Source organism: Amborella trichopoda, chromosome 9, assembly GCF_054954075.1.
Source record: "Amborella trichopoda isolate Santa Cruz 75 chromosome 9, AtrichopodaSantaCruz75HAP2 v2.0, whole genome shotgun sequence".
NCBI classification, from domain to species: domain Eukaryota; kingdom Viridiplantae; phylum Streptophyta; class Magnoliopsida; order Amborellales; family Amborellaceae; genus Amborella; species Amborella trichopoda.
This window is the reverse complement of record NC_142344.1, coordinates 8,668,594-8,687,419: the sequence shown is the minus strand read 5'-3', so window position 1 is coordinate 8,687,419 and position 18,826 is coordinate 8,668,594. Positions and strand designations below refer to the sequence as shown.

The following is an 18,826-nucleotide window of genomic DNA, read 5'->3' as shown; positions in this document are numbered from 1 at the left end:
GGTACGGAGCATCTTGTGTTCCCTATTATGGTGTGCTGATTCTTTAATAGTTTTCTTCATGCAGGTCAAATGGATCATGTTCGTGTTCACCCAAAATTTCTGCATTCTAATGCCACCTCTCATAAGTGGGCTTTTGGAGGTGTTCTTGTCTCTGTTGAAGTCATTATAAGGATGTGATTATTACCCATTTGCATGAATCATTTATAGAAACAAAGACTTATATAAGTGTGCTGTCTTAGCCACGCTGATATGATTGTAGCTTGTTTCTCTGGTCATTTTCATTAACTTGTTTTGTTGTTCATGTGTATGTCTCATCTTCATTTATCTGCTGATATTCTTTTAACGTAACCTGGTTTTATGCTGTAATGTGTTTGCTAGAGTTTGACTTTCAATGCTGATCTATGTTCAGAATAGATGTATTGAAAAATACATGCGTTTACGGATAAGCATGAGATAATCCTATATATGTAGAAACCGGTGTATCAAAAAGCACCATCCTTGGGTGCCCCAAGGTGAGGCAGGGGCCTAGGAGGAGTGGTGGTGCCGCCTAAGAGGGTACATGTGGCCTCTGCTGAGGTGCCTGCCTTGGGAAAACCCTTCACGGGGGAGAATATGCCCTCTGGTAAGGTCTATTTTTTGTCATTTTCCTCCCTATGTAGGTGTTGAATTTGGGGCTATCCCTGCCCTTTCTCTCAATACTCCTATAAACCCTGAATCATCATCATCAAAAGCCTTTTCCCAATTAATTGGGGTCGGCTACACGAATCCTATTACGCCATTATGTTCTATTAAGGGCCATACCCTCTATGAGGCCATAAGTCTCCATATCTTTTTTTCAATACTTTCAACCATGTCCTTTGGGCCTACCTTTTGCCCTTTTTGAGCCTTCCACTTGAACTAACTTGCACTTCCTAACAAGTGTTGTACTGGGTCTGCGTATACATGGCCAGCCAATCTAAATCTACTCTCTCTTATCTTATCGGCTATTGGTGCCACACCTAAATTATCTCAAATGTATTCATTTCGAATTCTATCTCTTCATTCATCCATCTTAACATCCTCATCTCGGCTATACTCATTCTATGAATATGTTGTTTATTGACCACCCAACATTCCGCCCTATAAAGTAAAGTTGGTCTCATAACATTCCTATAGAGCATGCCCTTCACCGGTACCCGGCGATCACATAAAACTCCAGTTGCACGTCTCCAACTTCACTCACCCATCTCTAATTCTATGTGCAACATTTTCTTCAAGCTCACCATTTTCTTGGATTATTGACCCAAGATATCGAAAATGGTCTTTTTGATATTTCTTGGCCATCAATCTTAAGTACTTTATCGGCTCTACTCCTATAAACCCTGATCTTGTCCAAAAACAAAATAGTTCAATATATTTTTTTAAGATTTTAAAATTTTGTTTTGAAGAGTCAAATGGGGTTTTTTGGGTTTCGATTTTGCTAGGAAGAACAATAGAGGTTTCATGTGTTGTCTGGAAGATTAATTGACATTTACTTTCGAAATATGGAATTTGAAGTTCTGTTTCTTCTATTTGTCTGGAAAGGAGGATGATCTGTCTGCCTAGATTTGGCGTAGTTGAATTATTATCATTTTGATGCATCGCTCTTTTTGTCTTTTTCTCCCTACTTTTTTTGTGGTAATTTGTTGTGGTATACTGACTATGTTAGTCACCTTTTCCTTTTGCAGCTATAGCTGAGCTTCTTGATAATGCGGTTGATGAGGTAAATAGTCCTTTTCTTTTGGACATTGATAAACTTGTCCATGTATCTCTTCATGGAGTTACTTGTTGTAAGCTGCTTATTGCAGCTATTTGTAATAGTTGGGTTATCTGGGTGGCATCTCAATGATCAAATGAATTTGGTATCATAGCATGCCATGTTGAGAATTTTATGTTTTTATTTCTACTTTTTGTGTTAAACTTTGTTTTGTATAGCTTTTTTTTTTTTGGGTAAATATGGCTTTGGTGGTGTTGCTAATTGATGTAAGGTTATTCCTTGTATTAATTTTCCTAAATTACGTAGTTATATTATATTGCTATCTAGTCCTCCTCATTGTCTCTCTACTTTTATCTTCGTTCATACTTTCCACATTTTCCCCGTTTTTGTTCATGAACTATCAGATTCCTAATGGTGCAACATTTGTCAAAGTCGATAGTGTATACAATGCTCGGGACGGGAGTCCAGTGTTGCTATTCCAAGGTATTTTTATTTTGATAACTAGATATTTATTTTGTTGCAATTTTGCTACATTGCATTTGTTAACTTTTGGTAGAAAGCTGACAGCACTATTTTCCTTTTCAGATGATGGAGGTGGTATGGATCCTGAGCGTATGAGACATTGTATGAGTTTAGGTTACTCCTCAAAGAAGAACAATACAACAATTGGGCAATGTATGTTTTCCAGTCTCATTTGATTTATTTGGTAAATCTACTTTTATATTTAATTCTTCCTATATATTTTTTTAATGGGTTTGGTTTGATGCCCAAATATCTTAAAATTGGTCATCTCAACATCAAGATGCATGGACATGAGAAAAAAATAGATTGCAAGCTTTGAAAATAGTGTATTTTGTAAAGCATTTTTTGACCATCAATTTTCAAGATTTTTAAGTTTTCATAGATATGTCGATCTACACTAATTTTGAAGCTTTAAACTTTATAAATAAATATGAAAATATCATCACAAAGATTTCCAATATTGAAACTACATTTCTCGATACTATTTGAAGGTAGGCTCAAATTTGATTGTTTAGAGCTTCGGCTCTATATAAACTTTTGCCTTTTTTAATTAACTAGAGAATAATATATGGATTTCATCAACCTAAAATTCTGGTACTATACATTGCCCCATTTTCATCCTTTCTCGTTATGCATGGGGACCTCAGAACTGATCTAAAATGATATGCCAATCCATAGTGATTCGATATTACGGAATGAATTTGTTGTCTTCGTACTAGATATGTTCTCCTTGATGCCAGAATACCTTGCATAGATGCAATGAACGTGTCTTCTGCTATCTTACTTGGATAATATTGTTGTTAGGTATGAGTATTTGATGAAAATTGAGAAATGAGTATTTGATGAAAATTGAGAACGCGGATGCAGAACTATTTTGGTTATTATTGATTTTGTTTGAATGGACTGGAGAACCTGCATTCATGTAGCCGACCCCAATTAATTGGGAAAAAGGCTAAAATGATGATGATGATTGATTTTGTTTGAATCGACGATATTTTTTTTTTTTTGAGGATATGTTTGAATCTATGAGTTATGCCACTCTTCTAGAAATACAACTACAAAGGCCACCCAAACCTCGGTCTAGTATCTCACATTTGTATTATTCTTGTTTGTTATGCGACTTGGATATATGCCTCTGGTATTTCTTTCACTTGGGGAGACCAGAATGGCAATAACACGTGCTGAAACACTAGAAATGCATCAGACACTTAAAAAGTGTAAACATTGTATAGTTAGCTACTTCACAGTGACAATATGTGGATGCATGCTCAGAACTTAAGTACATATCCCTCACACTGTCAGCACATGGGCGCATGCCTAGACACTCAGAAAATGAGTCCTCCGTGCTTGGTATGGCATTTGTTTCTTGTTGTAACTTGGACATGTGTCCGGGGGTCTTTTACATATAACTACAACACAATGACAAGGACACACGTGTCGATACACCAGAAATACAAATTGAGACTCTGAAAGTGGGTCCTTCGTTGTGTCGATATGTGGACATGTTTGGAATTATGGTTTACATATCTGATTTTGGATGGGTCTCTGGGATCTGCACACGTGCATTCAGAATTTGGTTGCAGGCTTCTAGAATATGGACACTTGTATTTGAAATGTTGGCATGCATGTCTAGGATTCTGGCACATACATTCAATTTGTAATACAGTTTATTTATATAATATATGAGTACCCCACATTTTGGGATTCAACATGTTTGTTTTGTGTTGATATTTTGTGTCTAACGTGGCTATTCTATTAGACATGAGTACACATGTCAATGAGTTCATGACATGTAGGGTCTTCTGGAACCTTTCAATTTTGCAGAACTAGGAATACCAGAAATCAGGATCCCATCCATAGTCGGCTAGATGCAAAATAAGTGAATACAACCGCAAATCGAGTGCGATAAATGAAGCAAATGTAAAAGCATACCACAATATCACGAGTTATGAGGTTTATCCTCAAGGGGGTGACTTCCATTTCATCGGTAAGTCGAAATCCATTATCAATGAAGATTACATTTTGTACAAGAGATATACCTCTCTCCCTCTCTATACATTGGCAAAACCCTTTCCGGTTTTACTATTTAAATCTACTCTTCTGACTGGACACCATCACTAATCAATCTCTTTCTTTTCAGTGTTGCATTGCAACTGGAAAAATATTCTTAAGAGTGCCATGAAGCATTCTCTGTCCAGAAGTTGAAACTGGAGAAACCTGAAACTCACAGGAAAACTGTCTATCTCTTTGAGGCCATGCTTCTCTCCTCAGAAAACCCCTTGTCTTTAACCTAAAGACTATAATACCCCTAGTTTTCTAGGAAAACATAGGAGTGGTGATTTTGGCTGTCACCAAACCTAACAATGGCATAGCATCATTCCCATTTTGCAGAATTAAATAAGAGGTTTTTTTTTTTTGGGACATGTTAGTGGATATAGTTGGTAAGAATAGAACCGGTGGCTTAGCCACCCTGACTACCAAGGCCTTGGGTTTCCTATGAGAGATAGATAATATTTCGTAACAATCCATGTAACATTTGTATGAATTCAAATTCGTAGCCGACCCCACATAGTTGGGATAGATGATGATGATGAATTCAAATTTGCCGTAATGTATGCATCTAGTCTAATATCACAACTTCATTGGAACTTGTAACAGCAGGCATCAACAAAGTCTTTTCTTAAATCCTAGGAAAGCAATCACTTAGGACTTCCTATGCTTCCACATTGGCATTGACTTGGTCTGAATGGGATACTCTTCTCTTAGAAGAGTGGGAAGGCCTCGAGTGTCTTACATGAAACTGATGACTCATTATTCCCATTAAAAGCCTTGCTAAATTTCTGCTTGCTGCTCTCAGAGTAGGAGTCCTAAAATTTCTGGTTTCCTTACTTTTTTTTCTGTCTTTAGTTTACTGGGAAAGGATTGGATGATTAGTTTATTTATTTTCTGTCTTTAAATTGGATGATTAATGCTGTTGTTAGGTTGGTTTTTCAATCTCAAATGAGCAGTCATATGTATTAATGTAAAGAGCTTGAAATTCTTCAATTTCGAAAAACTGTTCAGAGCTAAACTGCTTGTGGGCATATGTTCACCCAAATAGAGCTAAAATCATCAGAATTTTGCATATTGACCGAAGGCACTCCCTCTTGTTTTCAAAATTTGAGGTTTGACTGGTTTAGACCCTAAAGTCTGAGGAAATGGCTCTGCTTATTACTCTTCAAAATGCTTTTGTCCGACTATTTGACTTGTGTTATTGACAATGTTTAAATCACAAGTGCTAACAATCTTTTTATGGTTATGACAAACTACACGATGAGCTTGGCGCATGGCCCTCTGCCCCTCTCATGCAAATAGTGAAGAGATGTTCCATTGTTTCTTTTGGAAATTCTTTTTTTCATATTTAGTATTGAATCGAATTTAATTTCGCCTTCTCGTTTCTTGAAGATTGGTGTGATACATTGCAATGGCGCATTTCCAATGAATGCGGTCTCAAATTCAATTTCTATCCGATTGCATTGCTCAATTTTTGTGCATTTCTCTGAAATTGTACCTCGAATATTTTCCACAGGTGTCGGAATCCTTATATATGAACATCTCCATGTTTGATACAGTCTGATTTCTTCATTGTTCATGTTGTTTATATCGACCCGTAGTTCTTCTTTGAACTTCCAAAAAAATCTTTCTAACACCATAGGTTGGCATTCTTGGCCTCCAAAGGGTAGACCAGTAAATGATTAGCATCAAATAAAAGGAATCTCTAATGTCATGTAAATTTATAGCAGAAACACAATATAATCCATTAGGCTATTGATTGCAAGGCAATGGGGCATCACTGCCCATTGAAGTGATGTGTGTGGGTGTGTGTGTGTGTGTGTGTGTGTGTGTGTGTGAGAGAGAGAGAGAGAGAGAGAGAGAGAGAGAGAGAGAGAGAGAGAGAGAGAGAGAGCATAGGTGTCACATCTTGTTCTGGTTGGTCCCACTCTTTCTTCATGACCATCCACCAGTGAGAGAGACACCATAGATGTCACATCTTGTTCTGGTTGGTCCCACTCTTTCTTCATGACCATCCACCAGACAGCCACCATCCTCTTCTTCAATCGATGGTGATAAACCAATAGACTACAGTTTAGTTCATTGAGTAATCTTCCACCTATATTTTATCAAATCTAGGGATCTCCTTTCAGTGCCAAAAATTATCAATCAATAGCCATTTGATATCAAAAGAAATTATGGAATAGTTGATAGGTTTAAGCTAGTGCTAGTCACATACAAATTCTCAAAAAAACAAAGGTTAGATTAGTGATACCATTCTCAAAATGTGGAAATAACTCTTTTGAGAGTTTCTCTCCCTGGAAAAACCAACCCTTCTTCTTTCCAAGATGGTGTGCTTTGTTGGTCCAATTTACTGATTAGATGTCAAAAAGCTCTCTCCTACATCTTACTTGGTGAAAAGAAGTGTGGTTGAAGATCCCACCTGGCTATTACTTCACAAGAGGGACCTACAAGTTCTGTGCGCTAATGCAGGCGTTCTAGGGACTTAAAAGGGCTTATTCCATTTAAGACTTACGAGGGCTTATTGAGCATACTATTGATCCATTGGGATATAGGAAACTTGTGAGAGCAATGGATATTAAGTCTGGCCTAACATGGAGCAGGTCCAATGGAGGTGGGGTGGGCCCTGTAGCTCAGAGGATTAGAGAATGTGGCTATGAACCACGGTGTCAGGGTTTGAATTGAATTCAAGAGAAGCCCAAACGAAGTGAATATGGTACCCAAAACTCTATGTATGTAGGAAGCAGGTCCGATTACACCTGTTCCTAACCTAAATGGAATGTAATCAAGTCCCCATGCATCAAATAGACATCCTTGCCGTTGTAGCTCCCCTTGTATAAGTTGATAGAACCCTTGCTAATATCAGTAGCATTGCCTTTCTGACTGTTGTACAGCACCCAAATAGAAGAATCCCTGTAAAGCTGAAGTTGTTATCTTTTGACTATAAAGTTCACCTTGTTCGTTGCTTGTGGACTTATAGTAGCTTGTACGGAATTTGTAGGGCTTGGACCCTAAAATATACCAAAAGTCATGTGTACCCGTGTTGTAAACTGCTCTGGCCAGCAAGTGGTACAAGAGTAGTTGCTCTTCTTTATTGAAGTGAGACCTTGGCCACCTACATCAGATGAAAATCATCTTCTATGTAGTGCAAAAGCCTTTCATAATGTTATGTCAAAAAATCAAAAACATCCTAGTACAATAATAATGTGTTGAGGAATGATCTGTCAGACATGACAATTTGGTGTAAAACAACTGCAACTTGGGTTCTGAAGCCATAGCCTTGCATTTTAGTTGTATTTCTGATTTTTGAATCCTTAACTTTCACACCTCGTTATCTTTGAAATCCATATAGAAGAATTGTTTATCCTTTTATATTCTTAGTTCTTACCTCTCTGGAATAACTCAGCAAAACCTCGAGCAGATATAAAAATAATTTCCTTCAATGGTGCACTTCTTTTTTCTTTTTTGGGTAGGTCAGCTGGAGGAATCAAACTTGAACATGGTGTTCTAGTTGTCAACAACTAACCAATAAAGCTGAAGCCTATTCCTTTAATATGTACTTTCTTGTGAGTTCTCTTGATCAAGTCTGTTTGGGTTTTGCTTTCTGTATTTTGGGGATCATAAATGTGTTTATCATGCAGATGGAAATGGTTTCAAGACAAGTACGATGCGATTAGGTGCTGATGTGATCGTTTTCAGTGGCTCAAAGCAGGGAAGGTATCTTGATGTTTTAAGTAAATATATAGCAAAAACTTACACAATCAGGTCCCTGGTATATTATTTCCCTGAAGCTCCCCATAATGGATTCTACCCTCTCTAACATTTTAGCTAGTTTTCTTTAAGTGGTTATTTGTATTCTCAGGCAACCTTTATCATATTTATCATAAAAAATAGAAAGAAAAAAATTGTTTTGTGTTGTGAACTCTTGCTTTCATTATTTTCTTAAATATTGTTTTGTGGCACCTTACAATGCATTTGTGATAAACATTTCTTCTTGAATGTACATATTATCCTCACTTTAATGGGACAAGTTGCTCTTCATGCTGTTAATCACCTGGATCTCTCCATAGTTAAAATGTTTTTGTATTAAAATATCATGAAGAGAAGTTCTTCCGAATAAGCTTGATAGATCTTACTTGCAATGGATAAATTTTTTTGCCATCTTTTCTGTATGGATTCACCAGTCTGATTTTTATCATGTTGCAAGGCCCTTTTGATCTGACAAAGAATTTGAGGTCCAGAACCTAAAAATAATATGAGGCATTGCAAAGATTTAGAATGCCGGTTCTTTTTGTACACAAGATTTAGACTTGTTTATGCAATATTAATTGATACGTTTTTTATTTTACAAAATTAGAAAAATTATTCTTAAAATGAAAAATATGTGGTGCTTCACTGATACTTCCTCTGTCGTCTTAAGGTTTAGATGTTGGCCAATCTTCTAGAGGTGCTTGAAATCTATGTAGTTTCATGTACATTTGAAGTGCTGAGCAAAAGTATTTTGTAGAACTGTAAAAATATTGCCAGAGGTTTGATTGGGTATTCATTGGACATGCACTCTGTTCTTTGGCATTAAAACTCAAAACCTTAAAAATTTTGGAAAAATCTTTGGCAACGCTTTCTTCTTTGGATGTATCATTGTCTATGTGATGCTTTGGATTATAAACCAGCGCATCTAACTGCTTTGGCTTGTGGTTTGGATTCTATATCTAAGTTTTTGTAGGAAATTGACTTTGAAGGAACCCTTTGATCTTTTAAAAGTTGGATTAGGGTTTATTAGCTAGTGTTTTTCTCTGGATCTGCATGTAGAGTGGCTAAAATGAGATTTACCTTCGGCCTCAATAGAATAATATGTACGAGGTCAAAATGACTGGATTATCTCTTGAGGCATAACTTAACTGCATATTGCCCCCGATTATTTGTGTGCATACTAACCACACCTCACAGAGATTTTCTAGTCATTTTGATTGCTGAGATGTCTAGTTGGGACGAAAGAGATCCTTTGTTGGTCAATGTTCGGATTCACACAGGTGATCTGTCCTAGCCTGCAATTTGAGGGGGACTTCTTTGTTGGGTTTGATGACTATCATATGAGACATCATGCTTATGGCAGTTATGTTAGGGTCTTTGCTGGGATCTGAAATTTGAAATTCAACTAGTGTTACCAAGGGGAACCCTGTTTTTGTGGGTTTCTTGTGGTGGTTAGGTTGGTTATAATTGAGGGCATTAGAGATGATTGGGGATTTTTTTCACAATTTGAGTGCCATATCATATAGCCATTTATTTTGTTGTTATGGTATGAAATTTTATTGTGTGAAAATCAGTTTTCGACTTTGAGTGCCTTTTGAACTTCACACTCATGTGCATATTGCTATATTTATTTATGCGTGCACTTTCCAGAAGGTGCGATGCCACTTATATAGTTGTCTCTCACGAACCATATGCAATCTCATACTTAGATCTGGATTTCACCATGAGAAGTTGACTATGCATCATGGGAGATAGATGTGTGTTTCCATCAACTAGGATACACGGCCCCGAAAATTTTTGGTTCTGAGTTACATGTTTGGGTTTTGAACAGTGATGCTTAATTAAGATCCATTATGAAATTTCAGTTTGGGGATCAAGTCCTCCATTCTACCACGCTGTGATTCTAGAATCTACATTATTGCCTTCGTTAAGCTCATATGTAATTTTTTTAATAAGAAAAACCACTAAATATGCATATATAAGAGGTGGGATGTTAGGTTTCTGAAAATTTGGAAGCAGATGTCCATAGTTCCATCTGATTGCATTAGAGGGGCAAGCGACCATATAGCCCCTTTGCTATTAACATGTACTTTTAGGAAACAGTATGTTAGCAAAATATGGATGTTAGAAACGCCTGTATTTTACTTGGTGACAGCTAGCAACAATAAAAAAAGCAAGTGAAATTGAATCGCCCATATCTAACCCAGTTTAATTTTAAAAAATAAGATCATAAAATATGGATATCTAAAATACCAATATTTCTCTTCATTGTTTATTTTCTACTTTTCTAGAACGCATGTGTGGAATGCTGGTCATTTTGATAGTTGACGAAAAATATATTAAAGTGAAGCATAAGGTAAAAAGTGTGCAACATCGGGCTCAAACAAGTTCACATCCCAAATACCGCTATCCCTTTCTGGCAACAAAGACTTTGTACCAACCTCACCATTAGCTAATGTGTCTGTGTCCCCATTTACCCCTCCCTCGGTATGATGAAAGGGTATATCTCTCACTAGAGTCACAAAGAAAAGCTAGTATCAAGCAAGGAAATTAATGGATGGAGATACATGTATCTCACTTTGTAAATTTCTAAAAGAGCAGGTGAAATGGGGGTGATTAAGTCACCCATAGTTTGCCTTTTTTAACTGTTTTGTAAGCCTGCGACTCAAAGGGAACTGAAAGACTAACTTTTCACCTGCTTATATGTTTTTTTAAATGTACCCTCAGATTAAGGGGGTTTCTAATACTTGTATTCCACTAACATGCCTTTTTTTAAAAAAGCTGGTGGGATTTGTCAGAGGGGCATTATTGTCAATTGGCCCTTGATACAATCATGTGGAGGTATGGATGTCTGGTTTCAAAATGTCTAGACCTTATGTCAACTGCTTAAAACAGGAGTCTTTTGTGGTTCTTATGAAAACCACAATAAACTGTCCTTACCATTTGTCGTCTTATGGCCTTGGGGTTCTATTATCTCCTTTTCTTTCCCATATCCTACCTAATCTGGCCTTGGGGTTCTATTATCTCCTTTTCTTTCCCATATCCTACCTAACAGTGTGTTACATCTCTTACTAGCTGTGCGACTCAAAGTGTTGGCCTTCTTTCATATACTTTCTTAAGGAAAACGGGGCTGGATGATGTAATTGTTCCAATGGTGATTTGCCGTCTAACTTGACTCTTTCCATTTTTGACTAAGTTGTGTTCTTTATCTCCGGTATTTCCACTTGACACTTGGGATGATTGCAGATTGACTTTGAATTATGTGGGGATGATGTGAAGCCCTTAATTCGTCGTTCCCAAGATGATTGGACTGACAATATGAATGCCATTCTTGAATGGTCACCCTATTTGTCTGAAGAGGAGCTTATGCGACAGGTAATTGTTACATATTTTATATGAACTGAAACATTACATAAATTCTAAATTTCCATCCATAAACTCTTTAAACCTCAATTAAGGACCATATGATCTATTGTTCTTTATCCTGGCACCTCACTCTGATACGCCTCAAGGAATATAGTGGTCCTGGAAGACAGTTTCCAAGCATAATAAAGAAACTACACATCTGAAAATAACCTTCATATGCCAAAATTCAAATTTTGTAAAAGCATGCAACCAATATTCAAATCGTATTTGCATCAAGTACTTTCACATGTGATAAAGTCTTCTTTGAGCTCCAAAAACACATATGGATATGAGAAACACTCATAGTTCAATTTGATTTGGAGTTTCTGAAAGTTATGTACTTTAGGAAATTCTTTGTGGAAATATACTTTAGGAATTTCTTTGTGGAAATATACTTTAGGAATTTCTTTGTGGAAATTCCAAAATTACTGAAACGAACTATTGGTTCGGCATCTCACTCGGATGCATATTGCAGAAAAGAGCATTCATGCAGAGTAATAAGTGTGTGCATGAAAACTTAAACATGCATATTTTACACTGCCATGAAATTTAACAGCAAGCATCGATTTCATGAATGCTTTTTATCTGGACTTTATCAAAAATGACATATGCATCATCATTTTTAAAATCCAGGTATTGACTTGTTTGATTTGTCATCTCATTAATATGATAATCTAAAAATCTTAAATGATACACGCACCAGAATAATAACAAGATATATTACTTATATAAAGTCATCAAATACACTTTTTCTAGGGTTATGTATTATTGCAGAAGCATCAGCATCCATGTATCTGTGCAAAAATTTCAGGACCTATCTTGTTTAGCACAAGACAAATTCTGATCATGAACACTTGTTATGAGAAATACAGTTACAAACTTCTGGTGCTTAAATAAATTCAAGGTTTGAAACTTGATGCAATATACTTATCATAAATAGCCCTGTATTGGAATTAGGGTATCATCAGTAAAATTCACAATTGTTATTATTTTTTTCATTTATTTGAATTAACGAGAATAAAAATATGAGATAGCGTACAAAAATTCCTAACCTTGAAATGAAGGTGCTCGGAAGTCCCTTTTGTAATCTTACTTTTTTAATCATGTCTTATGGCAAGTATGTTGTTATAGATGATGCAGGATGATGGTTACTTTTCTTTTGATTTACTGCAGTTTGAGGATATTGGCCCTCATGGAACAAAAATAATAATATATAACCTATGGCTTAATGACGATGGCCTATCGGAACTCGATTTCACTGACGATGAGGTATTATTTAAATGCAGATGTGCTTATTTTGTTTATAATCTACTCATATTCATCTGACATCTGTTTTCTAAGAGATATGTAGTTTAGCTATTTAAGAATCTATACAATTAAATATTGTGCATCATGTCATGCACCTAGTCTGGTGGGATTTGAACATTTGGTGGTGGTTAGGACAGCAAGTTGGCCACCACATAACATCCAAGGTTCGAATCTCACTGCTGACCTGCTTAAAAGATAAATAGTGCATTGTTTGATAGGATATGTTGACATGAACTTTCAATTTTAGTAGCAAATTGATAATGACTTCCATTAAGCAACATCTTTTTGCTAAGCTAAACCCTTGTACATTCATTTCATTGTACATGTGGTATGGATAGTAATGCATCATGAAGGCACTAGTGTATATTCACCCCTTGGTTTGTCTTTACGAAACTAGATCCCTGCTTGGTTTGAGTCTCACATGCATGTGCGTAAGTGCCCTAGACTATGGAAGAAATGGGCTTCCGTGCTTTTTAATTTATTTCTATTGTTTTACATGGAGTAGTTCTAGTTCTTTCCAGTGCATGTCATATATTTTTGCTATGTTTCTTGGGCACTGGAACAGGGTTGGGGTCAGATATGCATATGAGGTGTCTAACTCTTTAAGCCTTAAAAACTAGGATATGACAACACAGCTATACACACACAGACACACACACAAACCCTCCCCAAGTTTAAGTAGAAATCTTTAAAGTAACCTTCTGTTAACGTTTATTCTATAAATATTAAAATTATTGGATTCTTTTGGAAGAAGAATTGACAACTTATTTGAAGAAGACCTGCCGGAGTCGTGGTATCTCTATCTCTCAAGAATCCTTTGTTCTGGTAATCTTTATCATGAAGAATCAAGCCGTGTTGAAGGAGTACGATGCCTGTAACCACGTTGACTTGTTTCAGACACAGTTATGGGGCTTTGGATTCCATTTACCTTAGATTCATTGCCATCTGTGGCATATCTTCATTTGAAGACTCTATGCAAACTTCTGAATTCTGATTGGTCAATGTGTACAATCATTTTATTGCTTTGGCTACGTTCATGTGGACTGTACCAGTCATAGTGTGCTTCTTAAAAAGAATGTTGCGTATTTGTTTTGGCAAATTATTTCAAGGGATGTGGAAATAGTGTCCTTGTTTAGGTAAATGTTGTCTTTCATGAAACTATATGAGGCTCCTCCTAGTAAGCCTCATGGCACGTCAATTGTAGGGGCTAGAATGCCTTTTTCATTCATGTGCAAATCACTTATTAGTAACCCCCTTCTGGGATTGGGGGCAGGGCGTGTGGTTGGGGTCAAATGCCGTATGCGATCCTGGTTTGAATACCACTTCTAAGCTCCCCAATTAGAACAGCAACCCCCTTCTAGATGTCAACTGGTTTTGTCATGGTAGTGACCTTCTCATGCTCAACAAGTACTTAGTGTATGATTGATGTTCCTTCATACACTTCTGGACTATTATGATAATATAACATGATATCATGTCTTACTGTTGGTATTTTTTATTTTATTTGTTTTGAACATGTTAACTTTTTTATTGAGTAAGAGAAAAGAGTACAAAGGAGTATGAGAGGGAGTCCCCAAAACAACCAGGGCCCCGTACAAAAACCTCATGGGTCCAAAAAATGTGCGCCTCTATAAATGGGCTAACAAAAAATGCTTCTCATGTACAACTTAGTAAACAAAAGGAAAAGAGAAGAAAACGAGCTAGGACGAAAGTCAAGCTCCAGAGGGAAAAATTGTGGATTGGGTGGCTCTGGCTTTTGCAGGAGCATATGCGATGGAGTTAGCTTCCCGCGGTATATGTCTCCAAGAGACTTGTGAGGCTTCGCAAAGATGGAGATCTCTCATCAAAGAGGTGATGTAGTCTCCAAGGGCAGGGTGCGGTCCTGGAAGCCCACGCTAAAACATCCTTGTTGTCCCCTTTGATGATAAGGAAAGATTGCCACGAGGGTTTGAAGTATCTAAGGCCTTCGAGAAGGGCGGTGGTTTTAGCTGTAGTAGAGTCCGCGACATCTATATAACTGGAGTAAGAGTGCAGTGTGCGGCCTTGGAATCTCTAAAGAGGCCTCCAACACCTGCTGGTCGGAGCAGCCATCGAAGTTAGGTTTGATTTGATCTTGGCTGGGAGGTTGCCAAAGGGAAGAGCGAGGAACTCTTGTATGGCGCCAATTGATGAGGGTCTGCTAGCTTTAGTAGAAATCTGAGTAAGAAGCATGCCTAAAGAACTTGCTATTCTTGGGTCAGCAAATAATGGAGGATCTAAGAAGATCGATGAGGGAGTCGAGTGTCTTGTTCTTCGCTTGGAAGATCCTCCAATTTATCTCTATCTGATGATCCAAATAAGGGCAGACACCGCTGTTCTCCAGAGGAGTAGCCCAAGTTTGGGCAAGGGGGAGAAAATGTGCTGAAAGATATGAGGAATGGATGGAAGGGTAACCCACTGCCATATAAAGGGGCTCAAGATGTAGGCCTAGAGGGCCTGAGAGCAGTGGACAAAGAGGTGAGGAATCGATTCCTCGTCATTAAGACACATGATACAGTAGTTTGGAAGTTGTAGGCCTTTCCGCTGCAAATGGCCCACCGTGAGGGCTCTTTCCGAGCTCGCTATCGAAGTGGACCATTTAACCTTAGGGGAGATGGGTTGGACTAGGCTTGAGCTGAAATGGAAGGGGAGAGGGATATGGCCTGGGCACGGATCACCTGTTAAAAAGATGAGACTGAGAAAGTCCCTGAGAGTGTGGGAGCCCAGACTAGGAAGTCTTGGCCCTGGCTAGGAAGGAAGAATGAATAAAGCAAGGATGAGAGAGTAGGGAAGTTGGCTTCCTCGTGGTCCAGCGGCGGTCTTTTAATCCTAGGGCTACAGACTCTGGTACCCGCAACCACGTCGAAAAGCTCTGCAACAGTGGTGTCTCGATTAGTGGACAGGAGGTAAAGGTTATGGAACGTCTCCCTAAGAGGGGTATGCCTGATCCACAAGTCCGACCAGAACTGGATTCTGGTGCCAGCTCTGGCTCGATACCAGGAGTGGGCTATTGTCTACTATTCCTTTGATAGTTCTTGAGTCTGAATGATTTATTTTTATATTGATTATAAGTCATGCATGTGCTGCTCATGGATGCAAATTATGTGGCAGAAGAGTGCTAGGGATTAGGTGATGGGTAAAGGCTAGTAGGCAATAGATTATCAATTGTTTCTGACAACTTTGTAGAGATGGGCATGTTGAGAAACCTTTAAGTTTGTTTAGGGCAAGGCTGACTGTACAAGGCTGCAGATTATGCTAAAGACTTAGCAGCAAATCTGCAGACTTAGTAGCAAATCTGCAGTTCGGCAAGTTGTCTGATTATTTTCTATGGAGATGAAGACAATGGCCATTGGGGTTAGAGAGAGGACTCTGAGGGCTGGTAGAAGGATTTTTGGACGTTTGAGGTGGTGATAAAGTTGGAGTTAGTACTCTCAATCTGAGGTTGAGCTCGAAGTGGGAACAGGTCATTCATAATTAATGGGAACTGTTGGGGCGGAAATTATTCTACGAGAATCAAGCAGTGGTAAGTAGGCTTAGGCTTGCAGATGGTGGATATTAAGATACAAGAGATGGAGTTTTGTGTGATGACAGTGGTTAATGTGGATGGTTTAAAAATTGAGAGAGTACTGGTGATTGTTGTGTGAGTTTACTGATTTCATCCTATGGAGCATCATATATTGGTCTGAAAGTTATGATGCGGAACATTGCTAAATGGTTTGACATGTGACCATAGCAAGGGTTTTCAAATGCTAGCCACACGTTTGTTGATGGTTTCGTGGAGGATTTTTCAGTTTGAATCTCGATTGATGGCTTAAATTGAAGTCAGATTCCTCTAGCATTGATGTGATGGTTTGGGACGGGCAGCTGTACGCCCTTAAATTCTTGGCTGATAGAGTTCCTTTGTAGAGAGGTTTCTGATTTAATGTGTTATGAAGATCTATGCCAATGGCTTCCATATGATGGGATTAGGAATATGACGGAAAATGGAAGGGCCGATGATTCTGTGGTAAGGATGAGTGGAAGCATGGTATGGCTGGAGGCCGATGGTTAAAATTGCCTGTGTCCTTGTGACCAGCACATGCCCTTGGATTCTGGTTCAATGGAGTGAAAGATCTTGATTTGTTGTTATAGAAGTATATCTGCAGGTTTGTTGGTGGGCGGTCATAGTCACTGTAATTATGGATTGGTCCATTTGAGGTTTACTGCGATGAGGGGAAAATGCGTGTACCATTTGGAAGCTTTGGTATTTCACTTTGGGAATCTTTATCCATTCTTGGAAACCTGGTGCATACCTATAGGAATGGGGGTTTAAGGACCTATCACAAGCCTGGGGAGTTAGATATAGTGTCAGGTAGGCTGTGGCCTAGGAAAGTATGAGAAAACATAGGGTAGAAAAGGCAATGGAGAAATGGAAAATCTAGATTCTCTTTGTGTGCATGAGAGAAGGCCTTTCTATTTATTCTATGGGCATTGTAGTCTGTGACTGTGGGTAGGGAGGGGAAGGTGTAGGTTGAGGTCAGGACTCTTAACCAACTGAAGGGCTGCATCACGATTAGTTTTAGATACACACAAAGTGGGAGACTGAAGGGAATCACAAACAGAGCAATGTCAATTTTTAGAAGCAAGATAGTCATAAGAGACTAATTGACAAGGTTTGGGAATAAGAATGATATTGAGGGTCAGGAGTGGGGATGCCAACCTAAATACAAGGTTCCTGCAACGAAGTTAAATTTCACTTTCCGTTGTTTTGTGGTGGCCTAGAGGGTACCAACTCTCAGAGGTTCATAGGGTAGATTGGGTCATTTTGAATGTCTTGGTAGGATAAAGTCTGTCATGTTGCAGGCTGCCACCAAGTGTGGTATTTCCTTCTCCAGTTCATGTATAAGAGTTGGATACGCTGTTGAAGGAGCTGAGTTTGAGTGAGATCCATGGAAGAGGACAAAACAAAGTCATGTAGATATATCAAGGGGAGCATCAAAAGCCAGTTTATGTGCAGTAAGGACTATGGGGTTATCTTGGAGGTTAGAGATGTGCACAGGTGATTAATGCAGCATAGGATTTTGCATAGACTTCTTTAGATGTGGTTGGTTTCATTTTGGGGCAGCCATGTGTCTCTACCGAGTGTAATGGTTGGGTTTTCATAGTAGGGTATGGTTTCTTGTATCTAGAGAGGAATTTGCTCTTGTTGTCCTGCACTTTGCTTTTTACTTCAATAACATCATACTTTGACTTGGAAAAGAAAAACAAAGGTGCCTTCGATGAACCAGAAAGATTCAGAAGTAAATCAAGAAGGTAAGACTCTTTATTTTGATGTCATTAGGGGATTCTTTAAGCTATGCACAAGGAGAGATTTTGATCACGATGAAGATGACCCTTAAACTTGTCTATCTCAATTTTAAAACTAGTTTGTAACAACTGTCTCCATTGAAATTGCATTTTCACCTTTTTAGATGATTTGAAACAGCTTAATATTTTCTTGAATGTTGCTTGGGCAGCGTAAGTGTTGTATCTGACAGCATGACTGGAATATCATGTTGTAACTAAATTTGAAATGAATGTGCTGAAGCGATTCAATACTTGTGCTTCCAAGAGAGAGAGAGCCATGGGGTTTTGGGTACTTCCAATTTTGTGCTTCATACACACATGCGTGTGCATGTGGGTGTAACGTGCATGTGAGTGTGGACCTGTTGCTGTTCTTTCTTTGCGTGTAGCTGGGATGTAGATTTTTTTTTTTTGAAACAGAAAAATGAATTTGTTTGCATTTTGTGAATGGTCATTGAGGGAGAAATTTGATATGGCTAATGTTATTCTCGTAATTTCTTGTCTGATTTTCTCTTAATGTACATATGAGACAAAAGGAAAAAGATGCAAAGGACACTTAAATGCTAAAGTCGGGGGAGAGTATATGTTTTTCATTCTTCCTGTTACTCTATGCTGAAGTTGTTTGACAGAAAATCATTCGGAAATGGGGGATGATTTTGATAACCCTGAGCAAAAGGTCACATTGTGGCTTGCTTCCTGGAAACATATAGATCG

At 38.1% G+C, this 18,826-nt stretch overlaps 1 protein-coding gene across 11 annotated transcripts in view; it reads left to right on the top strand.

Annotated features, from left to right (window-relative positions):
* LOC18424167 (protein MICRORCHIDIA 2) overlaps positions 1 to 18,826 on the top strand; it is a 33,500-nt gene that overhangs the window by 2,130 nt on the left and 12,544 nt on the right. For 6 of the 11 annotated variants that reach the window (XR_016041324.1, XR_016041323.1, XM_088847697.1 and 3 more), the window contains 8 exons: positions 65 to 139; positions 1,707 to 1,741; positions 2,140 to 2,218; positions 2,321 to 2,410; positions 7,951 to 8,026; positions 11,135 to 11,213; positions 11,306 to 11,434; positions 12,638 to 12,733. Coding sequence is in view for 9 of the 11 variants with exons in the window: in XM_088847697.1 (XP_088703823.1) it covers positions 65 to 139; positions 1,707 to 1,741; positions 2,140 to 2,218; positions 2,321 to 2,410; positions 7,951 to 8,026; positions 11,135 to 11,213; positions 11,306 to 11,434; positions 12,638 to 12,733 (659 nt within the window). In the remaining 2 variants the exon portion in view is untranslated. Of the gene's footprint in view, positions 1 to 64; positions 140 to 409; positions 623 to 1,706; positions 1,742 to 2,139; positions 2,219 to 2,320; positions 2,411 to 4,081; positions 4,245 to 7,787; positions 7,876 to 7,950; positions 8,027 to 11,134; positions 11,214 to 11,305; positions 11,435 to 12,637; positions 12,734 to 18,826 lie in introns of those variants that run through there. The other 5 variants (XM_020661593.2, XM_088847700.1, XM_088847698.1 and 2 more) reach the window with 5 other exon arrangements.